This window comes from Felis catus, chromosome D1 (assembly GCF_018350175.1).
Source record: "Felis catus isolate Fca126 chromosome D1, F.catus_Fca126_mat1.0, whole genome shotgun sequence".
In the NCBI taxonomy this organism is placed as follows: Eukaryota; Metazoa; Chordata; class Mammalia; order Carnivora; family Felidae; genus Felis; species Felis catus.
Window position 1 is genome coordinate 113,144,528 of NC_058377.1, and position 25,072 is coordinate 113,169,599.

Consider the following 25,072-nt stretch of genomic DNA (forward strand, 5'->3'; position numbering starts at 1 on the left):
AGCCCCGGGCACAGCAGGCCGCGCGGGGGCAGCCGAAGACCCCGCCTCGCTAGGGACGAGACGCCCTCGGCGGGTTCAAGCCCCGTCAGCCGGCGCTGGAGGCCCAATGGTGAGCGCGGGCGGCTGGGCCGGCGCCCCCGGGGGGCGAGTCGGAACTGGCCGGACGCCGGGCCCCGCCGCGCCGAGGAGGGCGCGCCGGCCGAGGGGGCGCCCGCGACACCGCCGCCGCCGCCGCCGCCGCCGCCGCCGCCTCGCAGCCCCCGCCGGCAGACAAAGGAGCCGGAGGGGGGCGGGAGTGGGGGTGGCGGTGGTGCTGGTGGGGGGGGGGGGGATGGGGCGAGGGGGCGGGGCGCCGCGGTGTCACGTTACCGCCCGCAGCGCCCTTTAACTCGGGCCCCGCCCCTCTCACCGCCCCCCGCCCGCCGCCGCGCGCGGCCCGCGCCCCGCCAATCGGCCCGCGCGCCCCGCCCCGCCCTCGGGTGGGTGTGTGCACGCGGCCAATGGGCGGCACGCGGGGGCCGGGCCCGCCAGCGGGGCGGGGGCAGAGCGGCGCGGGCCAATCGCCGCCGTGTTGTTGAAACTGAAAATACTACATTATGCTAATCGCGGCGGGGCCCCCGCGCGGGGGGGGTTGGGACCCTCGCGTATAAAGGGGCGCGCGAGGGCTGGGCGTTCCACAGGCCAAGTGCTCTGCGCTCGGTGGGTGCCAGCCAGGCCCGAGCGAGCCGAGCGGGCGAGGACAGGCACCGAGGGGGCGCGGCCGCCGGCCGGACGACACCGCAAGCGACACGCAGGAGCAGCCCGAGGCCCGACCGCCAGGTAGCCGCCGCGCCCGCCCTCCCGCCGCGTCCCTTTGCAAATGCAGACTCCGACTGCGCGGGGTCTCACTTGCGCCCGGCCTCCGCCCTCCTCTCCTCTCCTCCTCCTCCTCCTCCTCCTCCTCCTCCTCCTCTTCCTCTCCTCTCCTCTCCTCTCCCGCGGCCCCGGCCCGCGCAGCCCCGGGCCAGGCTCGACGTGTGTCTCTGCAGCACATTGGCAATGGAGCGCCTGGTCGCCCGCCGCACCTTCCCCCTGTTCGCGCGCACTAGCGCCTGCCGCAGCCTCTTCGGGCCGGTGGACCACGAGGAGCTGAGCCGCGAGCTGCAGATCCGCCTGGCCGAGCTGAGCGCCGAGGACCAGCGCCGCTGGGACTACAACTTCCAGCAGGACGTGCCGCTGCGGGGCCCCGGGCGCCTGCAGTGGACCGAGGTGGACAGCGACTCCGTGCCCGCCTTCTACCGCGAGACGGTGCAGGTGGGGCGCTGCCGCCTGCTCCTGGCGCCCCGGCCCCGCCCGGAGGGCGCAGGCGATAGCCCGCCCCCCGCGCCGCCGGCCGATGAGCCCCTCGACGGCCTCGGGGAGGCGCCGGCGCCGCCGTCCGGCGGCCCGGCGGTGGCTCCCGCCCCGGCCCCAGCCGCGGCGCCGCAGGAGAGCGATGAGCAGGAGGCGGTCCCGCCGCCGCGCAGCCAGGAGCCCCTAGCCGAGCCGCTGCACTCAGGGATTTCGGGGCGCCCCGCGCCGGGCGCTGCCGCTGGCGCCGCCGCCGCCGCCGCCGCCGCCGCCACCAATGCCGCCGCCGCCGCCGCCGCCGCCGCGGCTGTTGCCACCACCGCTGCCGCGGGAGGCGCCGCGATCAAGAAGCTGCCGGGGCCTCTCATCTCCGGTGAGTCCCGCGCGGCCCCGCCCCGGCCCGGCCCGGCCCTGCTTTGTCCGGCCGGCCGGGCTCCCCCGGCCTCGGGGGCCTCACTCGGTCCCCGCCTCCTCCCGTGGCATTAAAGGGCCAGCGGCGCGCAGGGCGCGGCTGCGCCCGCACCCCGGCCCGCCCCGCTGTTGTGCTCGCGAGCGGCGGGGCGCGGGAGGGATGGGAGAGCGCGCGCCTGGCCTCCCCCCGCCCCCCGCCCCCGGGCGCGCCGTCCCCGCTCCGGCCGCCGGAGCCCCTCCCCGGGCGCGGCGGGCGCGGCGATCGCGGCGCGGAGGGGGTTAAGCGCGGCGGCGGCCCCGGGGGGCTTGGCCGCGGGACAAGGAGAAATGCTTACACAGCACATTGCGCGGCGACGTAAACAAAGCTGACCCGCCGCGGACCTCGGCGCGGGCGGGGACGGCGCCCCCACCCTGGCCGGCCGGCCGCCCGCCCGCCCGCCCGCTCCCCCGTCCCGGCCCCCGCTCGGGTTCCCCGGCCGACCCCGCCCTGACCGGCTGCGCGCGCGCCTGCCGCCCGCAGATTTCTTCGCCAAGCGCAAGAGACCCGCGCCCGAGGCCAAGGCGTCGAACGAGGTCCCCGCGGGATGCGCCGCCCCTGGCGCCGCTCCGGCCGTGGGCTCGGCGGAGCAGACCCCGCGCAAGCGGCTGCGATGAGGTGGGCGCGGCAGGGGCGCGCGGGGCGGGGAGGGCTGGCCCCGCGGGGTCGTGGCGGTCGCCCTGTGTGCTGTCGCTCACCGAGCCTCTCTCCCCCGCAGCCTCGCGCCCAAAGAGCCCCGAGGGAGCCCGCTGGGCAGCGGACAGGACAGGAGCGCTGGGCCTCGGCTGGGACCGTCCATGTAGCAGCAACCGGCCGGCAGCTGCCACCGAGCAGCGTTCGGTTTTATGTTTAAAATTTAAAAAAAAAAAACAACTGTGCAATGTATTAATAACGTCTTTTATATCTAAATGTATTCTGCACGAGGAGTACACTGGTCCCAAGGTGTAAAGCTTTAAGAGTCATTTATATAAAGTGTTTAATCTCTGCTGAAACTCAGTGCAAAAAAAAAAAAAAAAAAATGAAAAAAGAAAAAAAAAAAGGAAAAAAGAAAAAACATGTATATTTGTACAAAAAGTTTTTAAAGTTATACTAACTTATATTTTCTATTTATGCCGAGGCGCGGGCCGCTTTGCCGCGCGATCGCTCGGTTACTGGTTCCGCCCAAGGCACGCCACCCGCATCTGGTTATCGACAAATGTAAATTTATTTTTGTAGCGGACTCTGGGGGGGGAGGGGTCGCTCACAAGCTGTAGCTGCCGAACAAGCCCAGCTAGTTAGCAGTTCTCTTCGCGCTTTCTGTCTCTTTTATTATTATGGCTATTTTAAACTGGAAGACAAATCTGTTAACATGGTTCCTGAGCCGTCTGCAGCACTGCCCCGGCCCCTCGTCCGCCGGGTTCCAAATAAAGAGGCCGAAAAACGCCGCAGGTCAGCTCCGTGTGTCCTTGTGCCCTGCCTCCCAGCTTTCTTCTCTGGCGCCCCCACAAGTTAGGGAGATAGGACACTGGACAGAGGGGGCGGCCAGGCTACGCTGTAGGCCATCCACTCCAAAGGGAGAGGGACTGGCTAAAGACCACCTGCTCTAGGCCCCTAACTTAGGGATGAGCGGCCCCGCCCTCGCTCTGCTACACACACCCCCCCCCACCGCCCCCCGCCGCCCCTCGAGGCGCGCGGGGCTGCGCGCCGAGACTCTCTCGGGCTCCGTGCGTCCCTTGCTCCAAGGAAACCACCCACACCCCAGCCGCGCTGGGCTGAGCCCCCATGGGGCTCAGGTGGGCACTCGCAGGGGCTGGGCCATGGCCCATCCCCCCTCCTGACTACTGCGGCGCCGGGCACTCGGGGTGGAGCCCCGACGGCTCCCGGGTCCCCAGCTTGGTGGGGCCGGGGTCCCCCCACGGGTCGGGCCAGGGGAGCCCTGACGTGTTGCTGGCCGGTCCGCGCCAGCAGTGGGGGAGGGGCGGCCTGAAGGCCTGCGAGGGGGGGTGGGGGAGACCGGGGAAGGGGAGGCGCCTGGGGCCAGGTGGGGGTGGGGAGGGGTGCGGAGGGGTGGGCTGCCGCCGTGGAGCAACTCGGAGTCGAGGAACTCGAAGTCGGATACACCCGCGTGCACCCACCAGTCTTCTGGTTTCTAAGTACTCTCTTTTAGTCGAAAAGAGGAGGTTTATTTTATTTTATTTTTTTATAGCTGACCTATAAACCTCTGAAAATTACGGCTCACAATGGAAAGGGTGACGTAAAGCGGCACAAACCGACGGCCAGCAGGATTTGTGCTGGTGCCCTGGACCCAGAAAAGCGGAACCGGCGGTGTATTTAAGTTAACCGTTTTGGGGCCGGGTGCGGCACTGACGTCCCCCACGGGTCAGGGACAAAGGCTGGGCCCCACCTTCCATTTGGAAGATGCATCCAGACTCATAATTAACCTGCCCCCAAGGGTCTAAACGGTCCTGGAGGAGGGAGATGGGGCTGGACGGATCACTCCGAGATGCGCGGGCAGTGAAAGCAGGGGGAACCCCCCCCCCCCCCCCCCGCGACGTTCAGCTGATGGCATCATGGGCCCGATCGCAACCTGGGAATCAGGCCTGCGGGGGCCTGGCTTCGAGGGGGGCCTTCCCCACACCCACCCGTGTGACCACAGCCTGGTGGAGGAGACGTCCATGGGGGCTGCTGGGTCGCGCACCTGGCGGAGAGCATCCCCCCCACCGATCTACCCATGACCGAATCTGGTGGGGGAGGGACCCCTGGAAGCCCCCAAGCAGACTGCTTCGGAGACCTGCCACCCTGCTCCGCACGCAGCCCTGGCCTGCTACCCAGGAGTGCGACCCGCCTGACCCCCGCTCCCGCTCCCTGGCTTTGTCAAACGCACGGTGCTGGGAGGACCAACAATAATACAATAATACTGTTTCTGGGGACGGTCCCCCACCACCTCCGGGGGAGATGGTAACGGATACCTGGAGGTTGTCCTCCACGGGGAGCAAGCATGGGATTTTGAGCCACACGCGTGACCCTGGGCACACGTGGCCGGAGGCAAGCCCTTCCATCCCTCGGTGGGCCTCAGTTTCCTGCCTTTTGCGCCCTGTGACCCTCATGTGAGGATCTTAGGGGAACAATAGCCTTGGATGGTTGGCCCCAGATCTCTTTTCTCATCTGTGCTCCTGACGAGGAGCATGAGTATGTACCCTACTGTCAGGATGGGGCCCTTTCCTCTCCGGACCCCCAGGCCCTGCCCAAGCCCAGAGCACCCGGGGAGCGGGTCGGTGGTCAGCACACATGTGGGATGGGTCTGTCCTCAGGGCCTGATCCCAGTTCCCCTGGGGATCCATGATAATAATAATAATAACAATAATCCTAACAGCCACACTCATGACATTCGGTCTCGGGGCCCTAATGGCAGGGGCTGAGCATGGTTCTTCCAGAGCGAGACCCTCCCAATGTGGCCCCACCCCACTGTCTGTTTGTCTAAGGAGGAAACCGAGGCACGGGGCAAGCTGCAGGAGGACAGATCACTGACCTCGGCGGGGCTGAGGGACTTGGGACTGCTCCGTTGTACTGTCCTGTGCCTTGGAAGGCAGGCGCACGGCGGGGAGGGGAGCCAGGCCCCAGGACCGCAGGAGAGGAGTTCGGGCTCACACACACAAAGCGTGCCGTGCCGTGCCGTGCGCCGTGCCCGGCACACGCAGTCGGTGTGCCGTGCGTGTAGGGGCTCGGACCATGCGTCTCCTGCAGGCTTCCACTGGTCCTGCCTGACTCTAGCCACACGGTAGCTTCCTACAGACCAGGCCGGGAAGACAGGCTGTGGAGCTTTAAGCTGGAGGCCCACCGGGCAGAGGCTGAGAAGGGACTGGCCTGGGCAGTGGCGGGCAGGGAGCATCAGCCGCACACTCAGGGAAGCTGAAGGGGGGGGGGGGCGCCGGTGCTCAGCTGGGACGGGGTCTGGAGGCCAGGGGAGGACAGAGGTTGTGAAGAAGGCCCGGTGAGCGTGTCTAAGCCGGAGGGTCCGGATGAGGCGGGAGAGCGGGGCCTGGAGGCTGTGTGGGGGTCTCTGGCCTGGGCCGGCCTGGCCTGCTGCTGGGTGTTGGGCCCACACACGGGTCAGATGTTATTCCGCGTAAGAGTGCCTTCTGGGGCGTGCCTCCCGGGCCTCCCCACTCCCTGTCCTTTTCCTCTGGTCTTCTGGGCCTTCCTGGGTCTGCTGGGCTGGGGTCAAAGGTTAGGTTTGTCTGTGGGCAGTGGAGGGCCCTGGGCTGACAACAGCGGAGGCAATATATTATATTATTTTATTTCATTTTATTTCATATATATGGGGCAGGCAGGGAGAGGGGCGGGGGGGAGGGAGGGAGAGACAGAGATAGAGAGAGAGAGAGAGAGAGAGAGAGAGAGAGAGGGAATCTTAAGCAGCCTCCACGCCTGGACTCAGGCTCTATCTCACGACCCTGGGATCCTGACCTGAGCTGAAATCAAGTCAGTCGCTCATCTGACTGAACCACCCAGACGTCCCCAAGGCAATTTTATTATTTTATTTTATTTATTTTTATTTTATTTTATTTTATTAAATAAATAAATGAGAGAGAGAGAGAGAGAGAGAGGAGGGGGGCAGAGGGGACAAGGAGAGAATCTCAAGCAGGTGTCATGCCCAGTGCGAGCCAGACACGGACTCTGACCTGAGCCCAAATCCAGAGTCGGTGACTCAACCTCAGCTGTGCCACCCCTGGGGGCAGTTTTGTGAGGCCTGCGGAGGCCGCTGGGGGGAGAGGCAAGCGGGGGTGGGGGAGGGGCTACCGCGGCCATCCAGGCAGAGGTACTGGGTGGACAGGCGCCCCAAGTCCCCCCAGCCTGCTACACTCCGCTCGGGGCCCCAGCCCCACAGCAGTGACTGGGAGGGACAGAGGCCCTGCTGGCGGGAGCTGCCTCTGCAGGGGGAGGCCATGTGCTCAGACGCGGTAGGTGAGCCACAGTGGAGGCGGTTAGGGCCACCAGCAGGTGAGGCTGGGCCCGTGTGCCAGGGCAGAGGGCAAGGGGTTGTTTGTTTTAACGGAGCATTTTATTTTATTTTTTATGCAATGTAAAATGGAATCTTCACTTTTCCTTCCTTTTTAAAATTTCGGTGTTAGTTAACGCACAGAGCGTTAGGGTTTCCGGAGGAGATTTCCGTGATTCATCACTTACCGTTTAAAGCAGGCTGTGCCAGGAAGCCCCCCTGCGGCCCCCCAGCAGGTGATGTCTGAGCTTGACAGAGGTGAGGGGCACGAGCCGTGAGGATTAACTGGGAGAGGAGTTCCAGGCAGAGGGAACGGCCAGGGCAAAGGCCCAGAGGCCTGGAGTGGTGATGGAATAATGGGCCGCAGGGGCTGGGGTGGGAGGGTGGGGTCGAGAGAGCGGAGCTGGACTGGCAGGGAGGGACGGCGGGTGGGCAAGGGGGACACAGGTGGGGGAGGCGTCTGTGGTTTCCGGTTCCTGTAAGTGCACACGTGGGTCATTCTCAGAGCTGAGGAAGCCTCTTCAGAGAAGGGGGAGCAGAGTCTTGTCATTCCCTGTCCTGATTCCCGGTCTCAGCCAGGCCCCGCGGACACGGGTTTGGTTTTCTCAACAGCCCTGCCAAGGGGGTGTTAGCACTCACGTGACAGGTGAAGACGGCAGGTTCAGAGAAGCGAAGCAAAGGGCCTGGGGTCACCGGCCAGGATGCGGCTCAGCACTGGCGACCCCACAGCCCTGGCCGCTCGCCCCCATGCTTGAGAGGACTGATTCTTTCTTGTGGGTTTGTTTTTAAACTTTTTAATGTTTATTTATTTTTTGAGAGACAGATAGAAACAGAGCAAGAGCGGGGGAGGGGCAGAGAGAGAAGGAGACACAATCCGAAGCGGGCTCCAGGCTCCGAGCTGTCAGCACAGAGCCCGACGTGGGGCTCGAACCCATGAACCGTGAGATCATGACCTGAGCCGAAGTCAGACGCCCAACTGACTGAGTCCCCGAGGTGCCCCAAGAGTACTGTTTCTTAAAAAAAAAAAAAAGGTATATGTCATTATTAACTAAAGTCTATGTTTTTCTATGACTTCACTCTCGGTTCTGTGGGTTCGGACAAACGCGTGACGACGCGTACCCACCACTACGGTGTCACGAAGAGTCGTTTCCCTGCCCCCAAATCCTCTGGGCTCAGCCTGCTCATGCCTCCCTTCCGTCCAAACCCCGACGACCACCGATCCCTGTACTGCCCCCCCAGCTCTGCCTTTTCCGGAACGTCACAGAGTCGGGATCCTACGTTGTGTAGCCTTTTCAGACCAGCTTCTTTCACTCAGTAACACGCGCTTGCGTTTCCTCCGGGTCTTCTCGTGTCTCGGGAGCCCACTTCTTTTCAGCGCTGAGTAACATTCCGCTGTCCGGATGGACCACACTCCATTTGTCCACACGCCTCCTGAAGGACTTCTTGGTTGCTTCCGACTTTGGACAGTTACGCGTGACGCTGTGCAGGTTTTTGGTGTGGACCTAAATTCTTAGCTCCGCCGGGGACATACCAAGGAGCGTGGCTCCTGGATCGTGCGGCGAGAGTGTGTTGAGTTTTGCACGAAACGGACGAACTGTCTTCCAGAGTGGCTGCACCGTCTTGCATTCCCACCAGCAGCGAAGAGTCTCTGTCCCGGACCCCGTTTTAAAACCTTCTTCCCCATGTGGACCACAGTTTTTAGGTGAATTAAAAACAAACAAACAAACGTAAAACTTTGCTACAATTTAGATGCAGCGAGGACGAAGCATAGTGAAAAATGAACACGGACGGCCGTGGCTGGAAGCGGGCCCCTCGCTGGCTTGACCTGGCTGGGTTGGGGAGCCTGAGCTCGGTCAGTTCCTTATCCGGTCGGCTCTGGTGGATTACGTTCTTGTCCAAATATTTGCTGCCCTGCCTCGCGGGGGGATTTGACTTTTCCCGCAGGTTGAGACCAGGCGTGGCCGTGTGACTTGCCGTAGCCAATGCCGCGGTTGGCGTGGCACATGCCGCGGCTAGGAGCTGCCCTGTGGCGCCACCGTTTTCTCTCTCCACCAGGAGACCTGCAGGGCCCCGACAGAGGACGTGCGGCCCAGCCACAGCCACCAGGGTGGGACTGTCACGGCGAGAGAGAAATTCTCTCTGCAGGCGGTGAAAGCCGCCGAGATGTTCGTTACGCAGCGTGAAGTGCCCCGCGCTGACAGAGACAGTTCTTTTGAAGACCCCAATGCCCTGTTCTAGGACTCCGGGAAGGACACAAGGGCCTGGTGGCATCGTGTCAGGCTGTCCGGTGGTTCTGCAGACTCCTCTCCGGGCACCGCATTCGGTGTCCCCCGGGGGCTGGCCCGGTACTGTCTCATTTAAGAGCTGGGAGTCTGGGTCTTTCAGCAAGGCAGGGTCCCCGTCCTCTCCCGTCGTCTTCTGTTCGGTGGCCTGTGTGCGTCAAAAGGCATCCGTTGGTGAGGCAGGGAGCATCCGGGCGGGTGGGCGAGCGGCACAGAGCAGTGGAAGACCCCGGGGCCAGACGGAGCCCTTCCGCGTGGCTAGCCTGACAGCGACCCAGCTGCTGACCGCGTCATTGCACGTGACGGCCACGTGTTCATCCCCACCGTGGGAATTGGTCACCCTGAGCTTTCTTGAGGCAGGAGAACCGATACCGAGCTTCTCAAGAACGGCCCCATGCAGCTTCCTCGGCCCCTCCCCCCCCCCCCCCCCCCCCCCCCCCACTGTCTGGGGCCCAGGCTCTGGAAGCAAGGCTCACGTCCACGAGCCACAGTATGGACCGCAAGCGCACGTGGTGGGAGGAACGCATCAACTGACCTCTGTAGGAGGCTTGGTGGCTGATGGCTCAGATGGGCATGTCTCCGGGGCTCGTTCTCAGCGTCCAGAGTCACGATCCCTTCCCACAGGTGGCCCCCCTCCAGTGACCAGTGGGCGCGGGGGACAAAGCCCGGCCCCTTGCCTTGAACAGAGCGCTCTGAGGGGCCGTCCCAGCTCCAGGGCTTCTGGGGCGATGGGCTGAGAAGTGTGTCTGAGCTGCACCTTAGCTCCCCTTCCCATCCTCCCAACCTGCCCCTTCCCTCCAGAAGGGTGTGTCCAGGAGCTTCCTTGATGAGGCATTGCACACGCGCACACACACAGGGACGCGCACGCGGACAGAGACGCCCACGCACGCAGGGACACGCAGGGACGCGCACGCGGACAGGACGCCCACGCACGCACGCAGGGACACGCAGGGACGCGCAGGCGGACAGGACGCCCATGCACGCAGGGACGCGCACGCGGACAGAGACACACACAGACACGAGAGGGACACATATATAGACAGACACACGTGTCTGGCAATTCTTAATTTTGTCGTTGACGATGGAGGACACACGTCAAGACTGGGGGACCCGTCTCAGACTCCAAGGCTGAGCCGTGTGCCCGCACACCTACGGAGGCCCGGTCGCTTATTCCGAAAATGAAAGACGGCGTTATTTAGGCCTTGAAGTGAGTGGTCCGGGGGAAGTCGAGACCAGATTTTATGGCTGAGATGCGCTCTCTGAGATACGCGATAGCAAGGCCCCCGGTGGCCTGAGTGGCGTCTGCTGTGACCTCAGCTGTCGTCCGCAGGCCCTCGCGGCGGGCAGCGTGTTTGCCTCCCAGCCCCGGAGCGTGACCGCGAGCGCGCCGTGCGGTGCCAGGGGCGTGAAGTCGGGTGAGCGCCGAGAACACCTGTTCCAAGGACCTCCTGCCCAGTAAAACCTATCCCGGCGCTGTGTGGTTCGAAACAACGGTTTTGTTTATCCCTGTGATGTTATGAGTCAGGAATTTGGGAAGTGCTGGCGGGTAGTTTGGCTCCGTTTTATGGGGCGTCAGCGGGGGGGTGGCGGGATGGGGGTCGGGGGTCGGCTTCCAAGCCGGTGGCTCCCGTGCCCGGCCTCGCGGACCGTCGGCCGGGGGCCTCCGGATTCTGCCACCGCCGGGCGGGAGCGTGGCCTGCACCAGCCCGGCCTGCCGTCGCTTCTGCCTCATCCAGCTGAGCCGGCCCGGGATGCGAGGGCGGGTGCCCCAGCCCTGCTTCTCCAGAGAGCTGTGGCCGCCTTGGCCGCAGCACCTTTCCTAGAGCCATTGGTGCTCGGTCCGTACCCAGCACGTGCTGGGGGCTGTACTCCAGGACTCAGGACACAAGGACTGCTTAACTTGAAAGCAACGCCGTCTTCCTTCCGCCTGGGCTTGCAGTAACACGCAGAAAAACGGGTCGTTGGGTACGCCTGGCTTTGAACACACAGCACACCAGCAGTGGGGTTTTGCTCGGACCCCAGAGCTGGGGCTAGTCCCGAGGCAGAGCTGGGAGCGCTTGCACGGGACAGCGTGGACCCCTCCTCTCCAAGACCCCTGAGATGGTCCCACGACAACACCTGAGAAGTCCTTGCCGCCTTCCTCTATTGGACGTGCGCGTGTTTACGCAAGTGTGCGTATATATATAAATACACGTACGTAGTATTCATGATGAACGCATACGTAGAGGTAGCGTGTTTATATGGCGCGCAGAACACACACGTACATTTACATAATTTCTCTTTTTCGTGAACTGTGTAGCCGGTTGGAAATGTTTTTAAGAAGGTATTTATTGGGGCGCCTCGGTGGCTCAGTCGGCTAAGCGTCCGACTTCGGCTCAGGTCGTGATCTCACAGCTTGTGAGTTCGATCCCCACGTGGGGCTCTGTGCGGACAGCTCGGAGCCCGGAGCCCGCTTCGGATTCTGCGTCTCCCTCTCTCTGCCCCTCCCCCACTCGTGCTCTCTCTCTCTCTCTCTCTCTGTCTTTCAAAAATGAATACACATAAAAAAAAAAAAGAGTTGCGTGCTCTTGCGACTGAGTCAGCCAGGTGCCCCTGAATCTTTTTTGTTTACACGGGGTCCCGGAGCCCGTGTCCCCCCGCGGGCAAACCGCTCCTCGCAATGGGAGCAGCGTCGTTCCTGCAGGTACGGCGGGGACCCACGGTGCCAAGGCGGAAGCGGTCCCTTCCCTGCCAGCTTCATCCCAGACGCGTGCCTTTCCCCTCATTCCAGAAGAACACTGTTGGCTTCCGAGGAAGTCCCTGCGCTTTGTTTGAAAGAGACCCAAATCTACCGCTGACCTCACGCATGCCGGGTGTCCCGAGACCTTCCCTGCGCAGGGGACCCGTCCAGTGACGTCACCACCACCCGGAGGGCCTCACGCCTCTCTGGCTGCTTCTGTGGCACATGGCGGGCAGTCCGTGCTAGAGGTCATCCCGCGGCTGCCCTGGGCTCCCGGCACGGCACCACGTTGCTGCTTTTCTGAACCTCTTTTGAGCCATTGGTCCGTTTTTGGTGACCGCACTCGTAGTAAACAATGGAACGGCCACACAGGGCGTCACACGCAGACGGCGGGAGGCACGTCCACGGACAACTGGTGGCCGACTGCTCAGCCACGCCGGTGGGCCCCCAGGAGCACAGTGGGGTCATGTTAGTGGTCCATGTGTGGACACAGATCATCCCTGTGCCTACTTCCCACAGGAGCTCTTGGGGGGCACCGAGGCATCGTCAGGTGGTCTCGAGGACCCGTGGACAGGGCTGGGGTCACGGTGGCTGGCTCCTGGCTGGTGTAGAGAACAGGCCCCGAGTTTTCTAACCCCACCTCAGGGACCCCAGGGGCCCAGCCCGACTCACTGGGGGTGGGGAGTGGGGGCAGGGAAGCAGCAGGGGTGGGGTGGGGTGGGGTGGGGTCGTGCCCAGCACTGGGCCGTCTTCCTGACTGTTTTCCATGCCGGCCTTCCCCCTCTTTGCTGGTCTTTCCCTGGGGTGGGGCCCCTCCATGGCGAGGGAAGCAAGACACGAGCCCCCTCCCCGTTCTGAGCCTCGGTCTCCCCTCTAGGAAAGAAGAGGGGGGCTCCTGAGAGCCTGTCTGGCTCGGCGTTCCTTGGGTCTGTGGAGCCCAGGGTGGTTTGGAATCTCCATCCCTTGGCTGCTGGTGCTGACCCCACCCGGTGGCCCTCCCGGACCCAGGCTCGGGAGACCTAACCGGCCCCTCTGGAGGGAGGGACCCCCACCCCCCCGCCCGTCACAGCTTGGGGGTTTCTGCTTTGACGGTCACGTGGGTTTTATTACCCGACCCGGCCCTTCACTCTGGTCCTGAAGACTGGTGGTGGGTCCGAGCCAGGACTCCAGGGGCCAGAGGGAGTCCACCCGTCCGTCCGCTGGCGGCCAGGGACTGAGCCAGGTGGGTCAGGTGCCCTTCTCCCGGGAAGCACTCCCCACGGGCAGGGACTCTGACAGGCCGACCCACAGGTTGCCTGGCTCCAGTCCCCGTGGGAGTCTAGCCGTGGGCTGAGACAAAGGCGAGCGTCCGTCTCCTCTGTCTTCCTGTGCAAACCTCCCTCAGTCATTGCCCTCCTGAGCCAGGAGATCCCTTTTGGTCTCTCACACCCGAAGGGGCAGGGGCAGTGACCTGCGTGGCAGCACCTGGTTCCCGGCCTGACCTGAAAGATGTTGTCATTTGTTCTGATGGTGCTTTGGGCCCAGAGCCATGTGCCTGAGCAAGGAGGGAGGGAAGGAAGGAAGGGAGGGAGAAAGGAAGGAGGGAAGGAAGGGGGAGGGAGGAAGAAAGGAGGGAAAGAAGGGGGAGGGAGGAAGAAAGGAAAGGAGGAGGAAGGGAGGGAGGTGGGGAGGGAGAAAGGAAGGAGGGAAGGCGGGGAGGGGGAAAGAGGGAGGAGGAAGGAAATAAGGGAGGGAGGGAGGAGGAAGAAGGAAGGAAGGAAGGAGGGAAGGGAGGGAGGGAGGGGGAAGGAAAGGAGGGAGGACAGAGGGATGGAGGGAGGATGGAGGGAGGAGAGAAGGAAAGAGGGAGGGGGAGGGGGACAGAGGGGAGGAGGGATGAGGAAGGATGGGAGGGGGAGGGAGGAGGGAAGGAGAGGAGGAGGAGGGAGGGAGGTAAGAAGGAGGAGGAGGGGAGGTAAGAGAGAGGAGGGAGGGTAGGAGGGAGGGGGGAGGAGGGAGGAGGAGGGAGGAGGGAGGAGGGAGGGAATAGGGAAGGAGGAGGGAGGGAGGTAAGAAGGAGGAGGAGGGGAGGTAGGAGAGAGGAGGGAGGGTAGGAGGGAGGGAGGAGGAGGGAGAGGGAGGGGAGGAAGGAGGAGGGAGGGAAGAGGGAAGGAGGAGAGAGGGGAGGAGGGAGGGAGGGAGGGAAGAGGGGAGGAGGAGGGAGGGAGGGAAGAGGGGAGGAGGAGGGAGGGAGGGAAGAGGGGAGGAGGGAGGGAGGGAGGGAAGAGGGGAGGAGGGAGGGAGAGAGGAGAGAGGAGGGAGGGAAGGAGGGAGGGAGGGAGGAGGAGGGAGAGGGAGGGAGGAGGAGGGAGAGGGAGGGAGGAGGAGGGAGAGGGAGGGAGGGAGGAGGAGGGAGAGGGAGGGGAGGGAGGAGCAGGGAGGAGGGAGGGAAGAGGGAAGGAGGAGGGAGGGAGGTAGGAGAGAGGAGGGAGGGAAGGAGGGAGGGAGGAGGGAAGGAAGGAGGGAGGGAAGGAGGGAGGGAAGAGGGAAGGAGGAGGGAGGGAGGAGGGAGGGAAGAGGGAAGGAGGAGGGAGGGAGGAGGGAGGGAGGAGGGAAGGAGGGAGGGAGGAGGGAGGAGGGAAAGAAGGAGGGAGGAGGAGGGAAAGGTAGGGGAGGAGAGAGAGGGAGGGGAGGAAGGAGGAGGGAGGGAAGAGGGAAGGAGGAGAGAGGGGAGGAGGGAGGGAGGGAAGAGGGGAGGAGGGAGGGAGGGAAGAGGGGAGGAGGGAGGGAGGGAGGGAAGAGGGGAGGAGGGAGGGAGGGAAGAGGGGAGGAGGGAGGGAAGAGGGGAGGAGGGAGGGAGAGAGGAGAGAGGAGGGAGGGAAGGAGGGAGGGAGGGAGGAGGAGGGAGAGGGAGGGAGGGAGGAGGAGGGAGAGGGAGGGAGGGAGGAGGAGGGAGAGGGAGGGAGGGAGGAGGAGGGAGAGGGAGGGGAGGGAGGAGCAGGGAGGAGGGAGGGAAGAGGGAAGGAGGAGGGAGGGAGGTAGGAGAGAGGAGGGAGGGAAGGAGGGAGGGAGGAGGGAAGGAAGGAGGGAGGGAAGGAGGGAGGGAAGAGGGAAGGAGGAGGGAGGGAGGAGGGAGGGAGGAGGGAAGGAGGGAGGGAGGAGGGAAGGAGGGAGGGAGGAGGGAGGAGGGAAAGAAGGAGGGAGGAGGAGGGAAAAGTAGGGGAGGAGAGAGAGGGAGGGGAGGAAGGAGGAGGGAGGGAAGAGGGAAGGAGGAGAGAGGGGAGGAGGGAGGGAAGAGGGGAGGAGGGAGGGAGGGAGGGAAGAGGGGAGGAGGGAGGGAGGGAGGGAAGAGGGGAGGAGGGAGGGAGAGAGGAGAGAGGAGGGAGGGAAGGAGGGAGGGAGGGAGGAGGAGGGAGAGGGAGGGAGGGAGGAGGAGGGAGAGGGAGGGGAGGGAGGAGCAGGGAGGAGGGAGGGAGAGAGGAGAGAGGAGGGAGGGAAGGAGGGAGGGAGGGAGGAGGAGGGAGAGGGAGGGAGGGAGGAGGAGGGAGAGGGAGGGAGGAGGAGGGAGAGGGAGGGAGGGAGGAGGAGGGAGAGGGAGGGGAGGGAGGAGCAGGGAGGAGGGAGGGAAGAGGGAAGGAGGAGGGAGGGAGGTAGGAGAGAGGAGGGAGGGAAGGAGGGAGGGAGGGAGGAGGGAAGGAGGGAGGGAGGGAGGAGGGAAGGAGGGAGGGAGGAGGGAAGGAGGGAGGGGAGGAGGGAGAGGGAGCGGAGGAGGGAGGGAAGAGGGAAGGAGGAGGGAGGGAAGAGGGAAGGAGGAGGGAGGGAAGAGGGAAGGAGGAGGGAGGGAGGGAGGAGAGAGGAGGGAGGGAGGAGGAAGGGAGGAGGGAGGGAGGGAGGGGAGGAGGGAGGGAGGGAGGGGAGGAGGGAGAGGGAGGGAGGAGAGAGGAGGGAGGGGGGAGGAGAGAGGAGGGAGGGAGGAGGAAGGGAGGAGGGAGGGAGGGAGGGAGGGGAGGAGGGGGAGGGAGGGAGGGGAGGAGGGAGAGGGAGGGAAGAGGGAAGGAGGAGGGAGGGAAGAGGGAAGGAGGAGGGAGGGAAGAGGGAAGGAGGAGGGAGGGAAGAGGGGAGGAGGGAGGGAGAGAGGAGAAAGGAGGGAGGGAAGGAGGGAGGGAGGGAGGAGGGGAGAAGGAGGGAAGGAGGGAGGGAGGGAGGAGGAAGGAGTGAGGAGGGAGGAGGAAGGAGGGAGGAGGGGAGGAGGAGGGAGGGAGGAGGGAGGGAGGAGGGAGGGAGGAGGGAGGGAAAAGGGAAAGAGGAGGGAGGGAGGGAGGTAGGAGAGAGGAGGGAGGGAGGAGGAAGGGAGGAGGGAAGGAGGAGGGAGGGAGGAGGGAGGGAGGAGGGAGGGAGGAGGGAGGGAAGGAGGGAGGGAAGGAGGGAGGGAGGGAGGGAGGGAGGGAAGGAGGAAGGGAGGGAAGGAGGGAGGGAGGGAAGGAGGGAGGGAGGGAAGGAGGGAGGGAGGAGGGAGGAGGAGGGAGAGGGAGGGGAGGAGGGAGAGGGAGGGGAGGAAGGAGAGGGAAGGAGGAGGGAGGGAAGAGGGAAGAGGGAAGGAGGAGGGAGGGAAGAGGGAAGGAGGAGGGAGGGAGGTAGGAGAGAGGAGGGAGGGAAGGAGGGAGGAGGAGGGAGGGAAGGAGGGAGGAGGAGGGAGGGAGAGGGAGGGGAGGGAGGAGCAGGGAGGAGGGAGGGAAGAGGGAAGGAGGAGGGAGGGAGGTGGGAGGGAAGGAGAAAAGCACACTTCAGTTGTTTGTTTTTTCGTGTTTGTTTTTCTCTTGGTGGCTCCTTTCGGGGATATTCGTTGTCAGTTGTCACCTGCCGCTCTGGGGGCTCACGGAGCCCCTTAGGGAATCCCTCCGGCCCCCCACCCGCCGGCTCTTGCACCTCCCGCAGGCCCCGGCTCCCCGGGCTCCCCTCTGGTGCCCAGCAGCCCGCCCTGCGAGGGAGGCGAGACGTGAGCGGGGAGCAGGTGGCCCAAAGGGGAAGAAGGTCGCCCAGACGAGGCACGTGGGTCTCGGGGAAGCGAATCTGTGGGAGACTCTGGGGGCAGACAGGCGTCCCGGGGACCCCCCCCCCGGGGCTGGGGCCTGGAGGCCCTGGGAGAAGGTGGGGAAGGTGGGGGGACGCCCGAGCCTCAGCCTCGCCGCGCACGGGAGGAAGGAGAGCCGGCGTCGGGGGCGGGGCGCGCGCGGCGGCCAAGCAGCAGCCGGGCCGGTTGAAGTCACTCGAGGTCAGAAATGCCCAAGCAGGAAATGAGATGCAACTTGTAAGAGACATCAAAGGAAATGGAGAAACGTTCTCCTGACGCGTCCTGGAGAAGGGAGGGATGGGGAGGACGTGGCCCTTCACTGGGGAGGGGATGGCCTCACAGGATGAAAAGGCGCCGAGCCGGGCACCCGACCTGCGCGGCGGCAGCGAGCGCCTCCCCGCAGCCAGGAGCCCTCGCGATGCGCGGGCCGCCCGGCTGCCCGAGCCACCTCCGCCCGCGACTCCAGGGCGGGGACGCTTCACGGCTGGGGGCGCGCACTTGCCGGCCACCCGCAGCGCGGGGCTGGCGCTGCCACAGACCCGGTAGCTGAACGCACGCCCCTTCCTGGAAGGAAGCACCGGCTGGTCTTGTGCGCCAAGAGCACTGTGGTGCCTAGACGCGTCCGGGAGCCCTCGCCCAGCCCCCTCCGTGGAGAGAGAGGGGCAGCGCCCGTCCAGCCCGGGGGGAGGCGGGGGGGGGGGGCGCAGAGCCGCCACAGAGGGAGTCCACGGCCAGGAGGTACCCCTGCCTCTCCCCCCACCCCTCCCGACGTGCCGGTGGCGGCCCATCTCCGTGACCGCCTGAGGCTGGCCGTCTGGAGCAGGGCCCGGCTCCCGGGCCCTGTGGACTGTGACCCAGGTGAGCCTGCGCTGCTGCCCCATCTGGGTGCACTCCAGGTGGGAACAGGGCCCCTGTAGTCACCCTTGGCCCCTTTCTGCCTACCCTGGCCGTCGCTTCCGCCTTCCAGGGGAAGAGGTTTGCGGCCGCCACAGATATTTAATGGATCATCGAGGCTGCCTCAGGTTAAGGGGAGGAATCGATGCTCAAAGCCCCCACCCCCGAGGCCTGGGCTCCACGAGTGTGTGTTTTGGAAAAAGCTTGCCCCACCTCCCCTTTGCTCGGGGGTCCACGCAGGTGACCAGGGGCTACAAGCCGATCGTCTTCCTTGTCCGGGGGAGTTGATGGTGGGCGCACACAAGCGGTGGGAGGCAGGAGCTGTGAAGTCAGGTTCCCCAGCGTGGAGCCCTCAGCCCCATCTCTGAAAGCGGAGGTGGCCAGGAGGCGCGGGGGGCGGGGGCCTGGCCCCCAGGACACGGCTGTTGGGTGTGGCAGGCCCTGGGAGAGTGCCAGTCCCTGCGTTTAAGGGTTGGTAGGTCCCCGACCCGGCTGGGCCTCGTTTGGCGAAGTGGGGCTGAGAACGGCAGCCCGGCAGGAGTGGGGGGAGCAGCGAGGAGCCTGGCGCTCCCCACAAGGTGCTTTCCTGGGCGCCCGACGCTACGAACAGACTGCGGGGGTTCAAAAGGTCAAGGATTTGGTTCCAAGGCAGCCAGAGCAGCACCCTGAGCCGGGGCGGGCCAGCAGCCGTCTGGCGGGTGCGCGGATGCCTGGGAGCCCTGCAGGAGGGGACCGGGCGGGAGGGTGCTGGCCACCTGAGGAGCCGGCGGCCCTGGGACGCAGGTCTCTACGGAGGGGCCGGAGGGAGCGCAGCGGGGCCGGGCTGACGGCGGACGCGGAGCGGCAGGCGGAGCCTCCCCCTCCGGCCGCGGCCGCTCGGCTCGCGGGGTCCGCGGGGAGGGGCGGGAAGGCAGCTGGACGCGGCGACGATTTATGGGCCTTTCAGGCGAGCAGGTGCCTCCTCAGGCCGCCCATTGTCTCGCCGGCCTCACAATGGGGCCGCCGCAGCCGCAGAGCCGGCCCCCGCCGCGGCCCGAGCCCTGCACGGGCGCGATGGTACCCGGCGCCGCGGGCCGGCGGTCCGTGCGCCGTCGGTGCGTCCGTCCGCGCGTCCGCCGCGCGCCTGGCGTTGGGAGCCCGGCCCGTGCGCCCCGGCGGCGGCGTCTGTGCGGGCGCACGACCCGCCTGCCAGGCCCGCCGGGACCCCGCGCGCCGACGGTGCGCCCTTGGCCGTGGCGCCCGCTCCTCCTGCGCCGTCGGGCACCCGGCTCGCCTGGCTGGCACGGCCCGCGCCGCCGCGTCCCGGGCGCACACACAGGGGCCCATTCTTCCCGGCTCCGCGCAACCATATGGCAAATCCGCGTCGACACAGCAGCACCCGCTCATTCAGGCGCAGAATGTCCCGCAACAGGGAACAATCACAACTCTGTTCGCGTCTATTATGGATGCGAACGGGCGAGAAAAAAAAAAATCATTTAACTCCAAGAGATAGCCAGCTAATTACCAACCATATGTGAGCCCGGATTCAAAGCGATGCCGAGGAGTTCATTCTGAATCGGGGCGACTTTATTAGGTACAGAAGACAGATGTCCGGACAGCACACGCATCACAGAAAATCGTGTCAGGGAGTTCTTGAAATGTCCGGGAGAGCTCTTTAAATATTAAAGACCCAGCCTTGCTGATGGGCTGGGCCGGGGTCCTCTGGGAGCCCTGGGCCCGGGAACGGGACTTAGCAGCAGCTACTGTGGCAGACGCTGGCCCCGCCGCCGGCCCGGGGAGGGGTCTGTCCTCCTCTGCCCCCTCCGCTGCGTGTCTGAGGCCTGGTCTCAGGTGCTCCGGGGGGGGGGGCCCAGGGGAGTGCAAGGGGACTGAACTTGCCGCGACGCCCATCCTTTTTGGATGGTACCTCCAAGGGCCAAGGGCTGGCTCTGTGGGGACGCGGGCTCCCCCCCCCCCCAGGGAGCTAGAAGGAAGCTGCGCTTGGGGCGTCTGGTCACCCCAGTCCAGCCCGAGCCTGGAGGACACGGTAGGTCTTCCCCTGGAGATTACTGAGCAAGTGAATGAATGAATCAATGAGCCCGTGGCAGCCAAAACAGCCATGAAAATCCGTTGGGGAGGGGTGGGCGTGGGGACAATCCCGGAGGAAAAACCTCCTGATTTCTTCACCAAGAAAATAGCCTGTGGTCATGAGCCTTGTCCTTTGAGGAAGGAAAAGAGAAAGGGCGTTTGAGAGAGAGAGGGAGAGAGAGGGAGAGATCTTTCTCTGTTTTCCATGCAATGCAATTATGTTCCAGCTTTTCCTCCTTGTTATTCTTTTAAGCCAAATGTCTGAATGAAAGGATTATTCCCCCGCCCCCCAGGGCCGTGGGGGCCACTGCTGGCTAGATTAACCGCCCCCATGGCTTCCGCATTTCTTCTATGAAAGTAAGTGAGGTCAGCTGCCATTCAATGTTGCAGCATATATATTTGAAAATTTAAATATTTGAATCAAAGGAAAAAGGGGGATTTGCATTTCTACCCAATGCGACAAGCCCGTTCTGCGCACCCCGGACAATGGAAACGTTTCAATCGGAATGAATTGTCTCCTCGCAGGAGGATTCTGGATAAAGGCAGCTAGTGCCTTCCCCTTTGTTTCTTCCGCTTTTGTTTTGTGTTGTGTTTTTCTTTCCTCTTACCCACTCCAGTCCGGGGGGCTGTTTTCTGAAACTTGGTGGCTGACTTTGGTTTCGAGGACATAAAGAAGCATGGAAAACTCCCAAGAAACGTGCACATCAGAGGCCTCGCTGGCACAAAAGCGAAATTTAATTGAACATGTGCGGGTGGAGAAAGAGATACGGGGGGCTCCCAGGACCGCTCCGATGCGCTAATCAGCTGACTCCAGCTGGACTGGGCGCTGCGGTTAATGAGCCCCCGGCGAGCTGGAGGGAGGGCGCCGTCCTGCGTCCCCCAGCCGGGCCCTGATTCTCTGGGGCGCCAAACCTCCCAGCCGGCCGGCCAGACCCCAGTTCCCACTGTCCCAGTTAGCGGTAGGGGCACACGGCCGTCGGCTCTGCACGTGGCTTTTTTTTTTTTTTTTGTCTTGGCCTTGGAAGATGGCATTTTGGGGGGACTCCCCCGTTTCCTGATGCGTCCCTGGGTGTTGAGACGGTGCTTCTTGAAGTAAAGCAGCCCGAGACGCGGCGTAAGGCCCTGAATCAGGAAAGGTGCGGAAGCGGGGTGGGGGTGGGGGTTTCTGCGGGAGGCCCGGGGTGTGGTCTCTGTCCCCCCCCCCCCCACTGGCCGCATGGGTCGGACTGGTTTCGTCCCCTCTGCCCGGCTGGGGTTCGGCGGATGCTGGATCGATTCGTGTCGCTGCTACGACGAAGTCCCGCACGCCAGGTGGCTTACAGAGCAGACCGGAGGCTGGAGCCCCAGGTCCAGGCGTGGGCAGGGCGGGGGCCTCCCGAGACCTCTCGCCTGCGTGCGGACGGCCGTCCTCCCTCTGTGTCCTCACCGGTCGCCCCTCTGTGCGTGTCTGTGTCCTGATCCCCGCTTCTTACAAGGACCCCGGTCACACGGGATGAGGGCCCACCCAGTGACCACATTTTAACCTAATTTGCTCTTTAAAGGCCCTCTCTCTAAATAAGGTCACATCCTGAGACATGGCTGGTAGGACCCCAACACAGAACCCTGGGGGGACACCTCCCGTGTGCAACACTGGGCCTCCACGTTGGGCCTCCTGCCCCGAGACCGGGGGCGCGCAGTGGTGAGCTGCTCTGTCCGGCGGCCTGCTTCCGTCCCAGAGCCGGGGCGGGGGGGGGGGGGGTGGGCCTGGTGATTGGGGTTCAGGACTAATGCGGGCTCCAAGTATTCCTGCATTTCAGAGAGGCCTTGAGTGGCATCTGGGGGCCGCCCCTCCTCTCAGGTCCCTCCCCCCCTGCCCTGGACCGGATATTCTCCTCCAGGTGCCGTCTCGCCACCCCCCATGGCCCCATGGCCCCATGGCCCCACGCACACTGAGAATTGGGGCCCAGGGCTCCTTTGGAGCCCAGGCCTGGCCCCCTGCGCAGCCACCCTGCCAGGCCCGTACCCGGGGAGTCGGCCCTCCTCGCTTCTATCTCTTGTGCATGGCTCTGCTTCTCCCCTCCTTTCTCCGTTACCACACTCCGGCTTTTTCTTCTCTTTCCCCTCTCCACCTCTGCCATCCCTAAATCCAAATAAAAGCCCAGCGGGGCCAGAGCTCACAGCTCTGCAAGATGACCTGGTCCTGTGGCCCTGGTCAGCCTCCCTTCCCTCCCTGCCCCCGCCGCTTTGTGGCTCTGGGTTGCTGTGTGACCCGGGCGGGTTTTTTGGACCTCTCTGAGCCTTGGCCAGTCTGCTTCATGGCAAGCAAAATGCCGGCCTGTCTCACAGGCCGAGGGGCAGGGAGCTAATGAAAATGGCTGAAAAAACACTCCAGGCATTTAAAAAATGTCACGTAATTGCAAAATAGTCCCTGACAACAACAATATACTTTGGAATTTTGTTGGAACCGGGGGCAGGCCCGAGTGCGATGTGGCACATAGTGGGCCTGCCCTGGCGTCTGTCCAAGGGGCTTTAGTTACTGAGGCGCCCCCAGGACTCAGGTGGTCCTGCCGCCGGACCCCCGTGCAGGGCTGGGGCGCCCCCACTGGTGGGGCCAGCCTGCAGCCTGGTGCTTTTTACTTTTTCAACTTCCAAAATTGTAGAAATACACGTTCATTGTAAAAAAAAACCAAAAAACAAAAACCAAAAAACAAAAAAACAAACCCACAACAAAAACCCCAACATGGAAACAATACAGACGTATATAAAAAAGTAAAGTTTCCTTCAGACAGATTCTCCCACCTGAAGAGAACCGTGGAGGAGACAGTCTGGGGCTTGACCCAAGTTTGGGACCCCCATTCACTCTTTAGGTCCCACGTATGTATTTTAGTCCATATTTTAAAGCTTTAGAGTGAATATAGGTGGGCACCCGTATTTTATTTTAATTTCAAAATATGAACCATGATGACAGGTTACAGAGACCCATAATATGACTGGGGGAAGCGGAGGGGCAGATGAACTTTCCGGAGAAGGACTCCCTTGCGGCTGGCGACTGTACAAGACTGGTTTACGTCTCAGCAAGTGAGGAGAGGGCTGCATGTGTCCAGGTTCCGGGTTTGGGGGGATGCTGCTGTTGCACACTGGCAGCAGGAACTGGGAACAGGAGGACCCAGAGCGCAGACTGAGCGAGCAAAGGCCGTGGGTCCCAGTGGCTGGTGAGCCGGGCAGGCTGCAGGTCCCAGGACACTGCCGGGGTGGGGGGCTCAGCCGGCCAGGCTCTTGCTGGGTCTCGGGGGGTGGGGCTCAGCCGGCCAGGCTCTTGCTGGATCCCGGGGGGGGGGGGGGCTCAGCCGGCCAGGCTCTTGCTGGGTCTCGGGGGGTGGGGCTCAGCCGGCCAGGCTCTTGCTGGATCCCGGCGGGGGGGGGGCTCAGCCGGCCAGGCTCTTGCTGGATCCCGGGGGGGGGGGGGCTCAGCCGACCAGGCTCTTGCTGGATCCCGGGGGTGGGGGGCTCAGCCGGCCAGGCTCTTGCTGGATCCCAGGGTGGGGGGCTCAGCCGGCCAGGCTCTTGCTGGGTCCCAGGAGCAAGATGGAAGTCTCTGGTTAATGACGGGACTACAGGGGGTTAGGACCAAACCATGTTTGTCTGGAAGGGTTATTAAAATCCTGTTTGAAGTGTTTCCTGGAAAGAAAATAGAGGGGAAGTCTGAGGAGGGCAGCTGTTATTTCCACACTGATAGGAAACGGTTTCCATCTCATGACCATGGAAACTTCCACGGTGCATCCTGGCTGTGCGTTTCCCACGGCCCGCCCCCTGCCCACGGCTCATCATTGTGTTGGCACAGATCCTTGGCCGTCGGGACAGATATCAAGGGGCAGGGGGCGAGCCCTCTGGCCCCAGCCTGTCAGCAGGAGACCTTGTAACGTCCCCCAGAGGGCCAGACCCTGTGCAGGTGAAGTGGGGGGGGGGGCGGGCCTCCCCTGAGGAGCCAGGTGAGGAAGATGCCTGGGGACTGTTTGGGAAGAGAAGCCCCTGAGGAGCCCGAGGCATCTAGGAGGGAGTGCAGGTGGAGGAGGGCTGGGGGGAAGGGACTCCAGGCAGGGGCCTCAGCGGGGGGGGGGGGGAGGGGGGTGCTAGGAATGGGCTGGTGGCAGCTGGACCAGGTCACCGTGCTGGCCGGCTGCGGACCCGGCCGACAGAGCGTCCCTTTGCCTGAACAGGTTACAAAAAACCCAACAGCAAAGCTGAGGAACAAACGGGAGTCGTTTCTCTCTGATGGTGGCTCTGGCCTGAGTGATGGGTCGGGAGCACTTGCTGGTCCAGAAACCGGTCCACTTTGTTTCATGGCTGCCGGTGGGGCAAACCCATCACCCGCCGAAGCACAGGCTTTTTCTGGTTGTGGTTAAAATACTAGAAGGTCACAAAGGGACCTGCCCCATCATTCTGTCATTCATTCATTCTCTCACTGGCTGGTTCATTCTGTCCACTCTCCCAAGTCCCAGAGTCCCGCTGGGCTCTGTGTAGTCAGGCCAGAGCTGGCTCTGGGCACAGAGGTGCCCGGTGTGGGGAGCTGGGCATCCAAGGGGTCTCCGGCCTGCACACGGGGGTGGAGACAGTGCAGGAGGCCAGGCTGACCCCCAGCGGGTGTGTGGGGCCATGGCCTGCCGAATCTTGGGTCCTGCCGGCCCTTTTCTGGCTTGAAACCCAGGGAGGGGCGTCCGTGGCTTTCCGGTTGCTCGAAGCGGGCCTGGGAGCCGTGGCTGCAGCGAAGAGTCCCCGTGTCTGCCCGGACTTCCCAGGCCGCCCCCAAGTGCCCCCTGGGGGCTAGGGCCCTGGGGAGGGACGGCCCTCCCGCGGGCAGGGGTCCCGCTGCCACCCCGCCGGCCCCTCCCCCGCCCCCGCAGCCCCCACCGCCCCCGCGCGTCTGTTTGGAGAAGAAAGCGGACCAATTTGTTTTCATTCAGAATCACTTAAGATCCCATTTTGGAGAAATGAAAAGGGAAAAGCGCGCTCCCCGCGCCCGGCCCGCTGGGTGCCCGCTCGTGCCCGGCTGCGCGCTGGGGGAGGGGGGGGCGCCCCTCCCCCTCTTCCTCGGGCCCCCTCCCCCTCCGGCCTCCCCCCCCTCCCCCGCACCCGGGCCGCGGCTCCCGGCCCCAGGGCAGCCGGCCTGCAGGCCCCCGGCGGCCAGGCCGCGCTCATCTGCATGGAGCGCACACTCGCGGCCCATCTGCAAAGGCGCAATTAAACGCGGGGGGCGGGGGGCGCCCGAAATTAGCATTTCCGCGGCCATCTGGCGCGAGGAGCGGGCGCGGCCGGACAAAGGGCGCCGGGC

General features: G+C 64.2%; 1 protein-coding gene across 1 annotated transcript; it reads left to right on the top strand.

Annotated features, from left to right (window-relative positions):
* The first annotated feature begins 690 nt into the window (after positions 1-690).
* On the top strand, positions 691-3,204 carry CDKN1C (cyclin dependent kinase inhibitor 1C). The gene is given in 5 exon segments (XM_045039710.1): positions 691-819; positions 997-1,293; positions 2,261-2,395; positions 2,496-2,591; positions 2,593-3,204. Coding segments are annotated over 4 exon segments (531 nt in total). The 5' UTR covers positions 691-819; positions 997-1,038; the 3' UTR covers positions 2,638-3,204.
* The last annotated feature ends 21,868 nt before the right edge of the window (positions 3,205-25,072 follow it).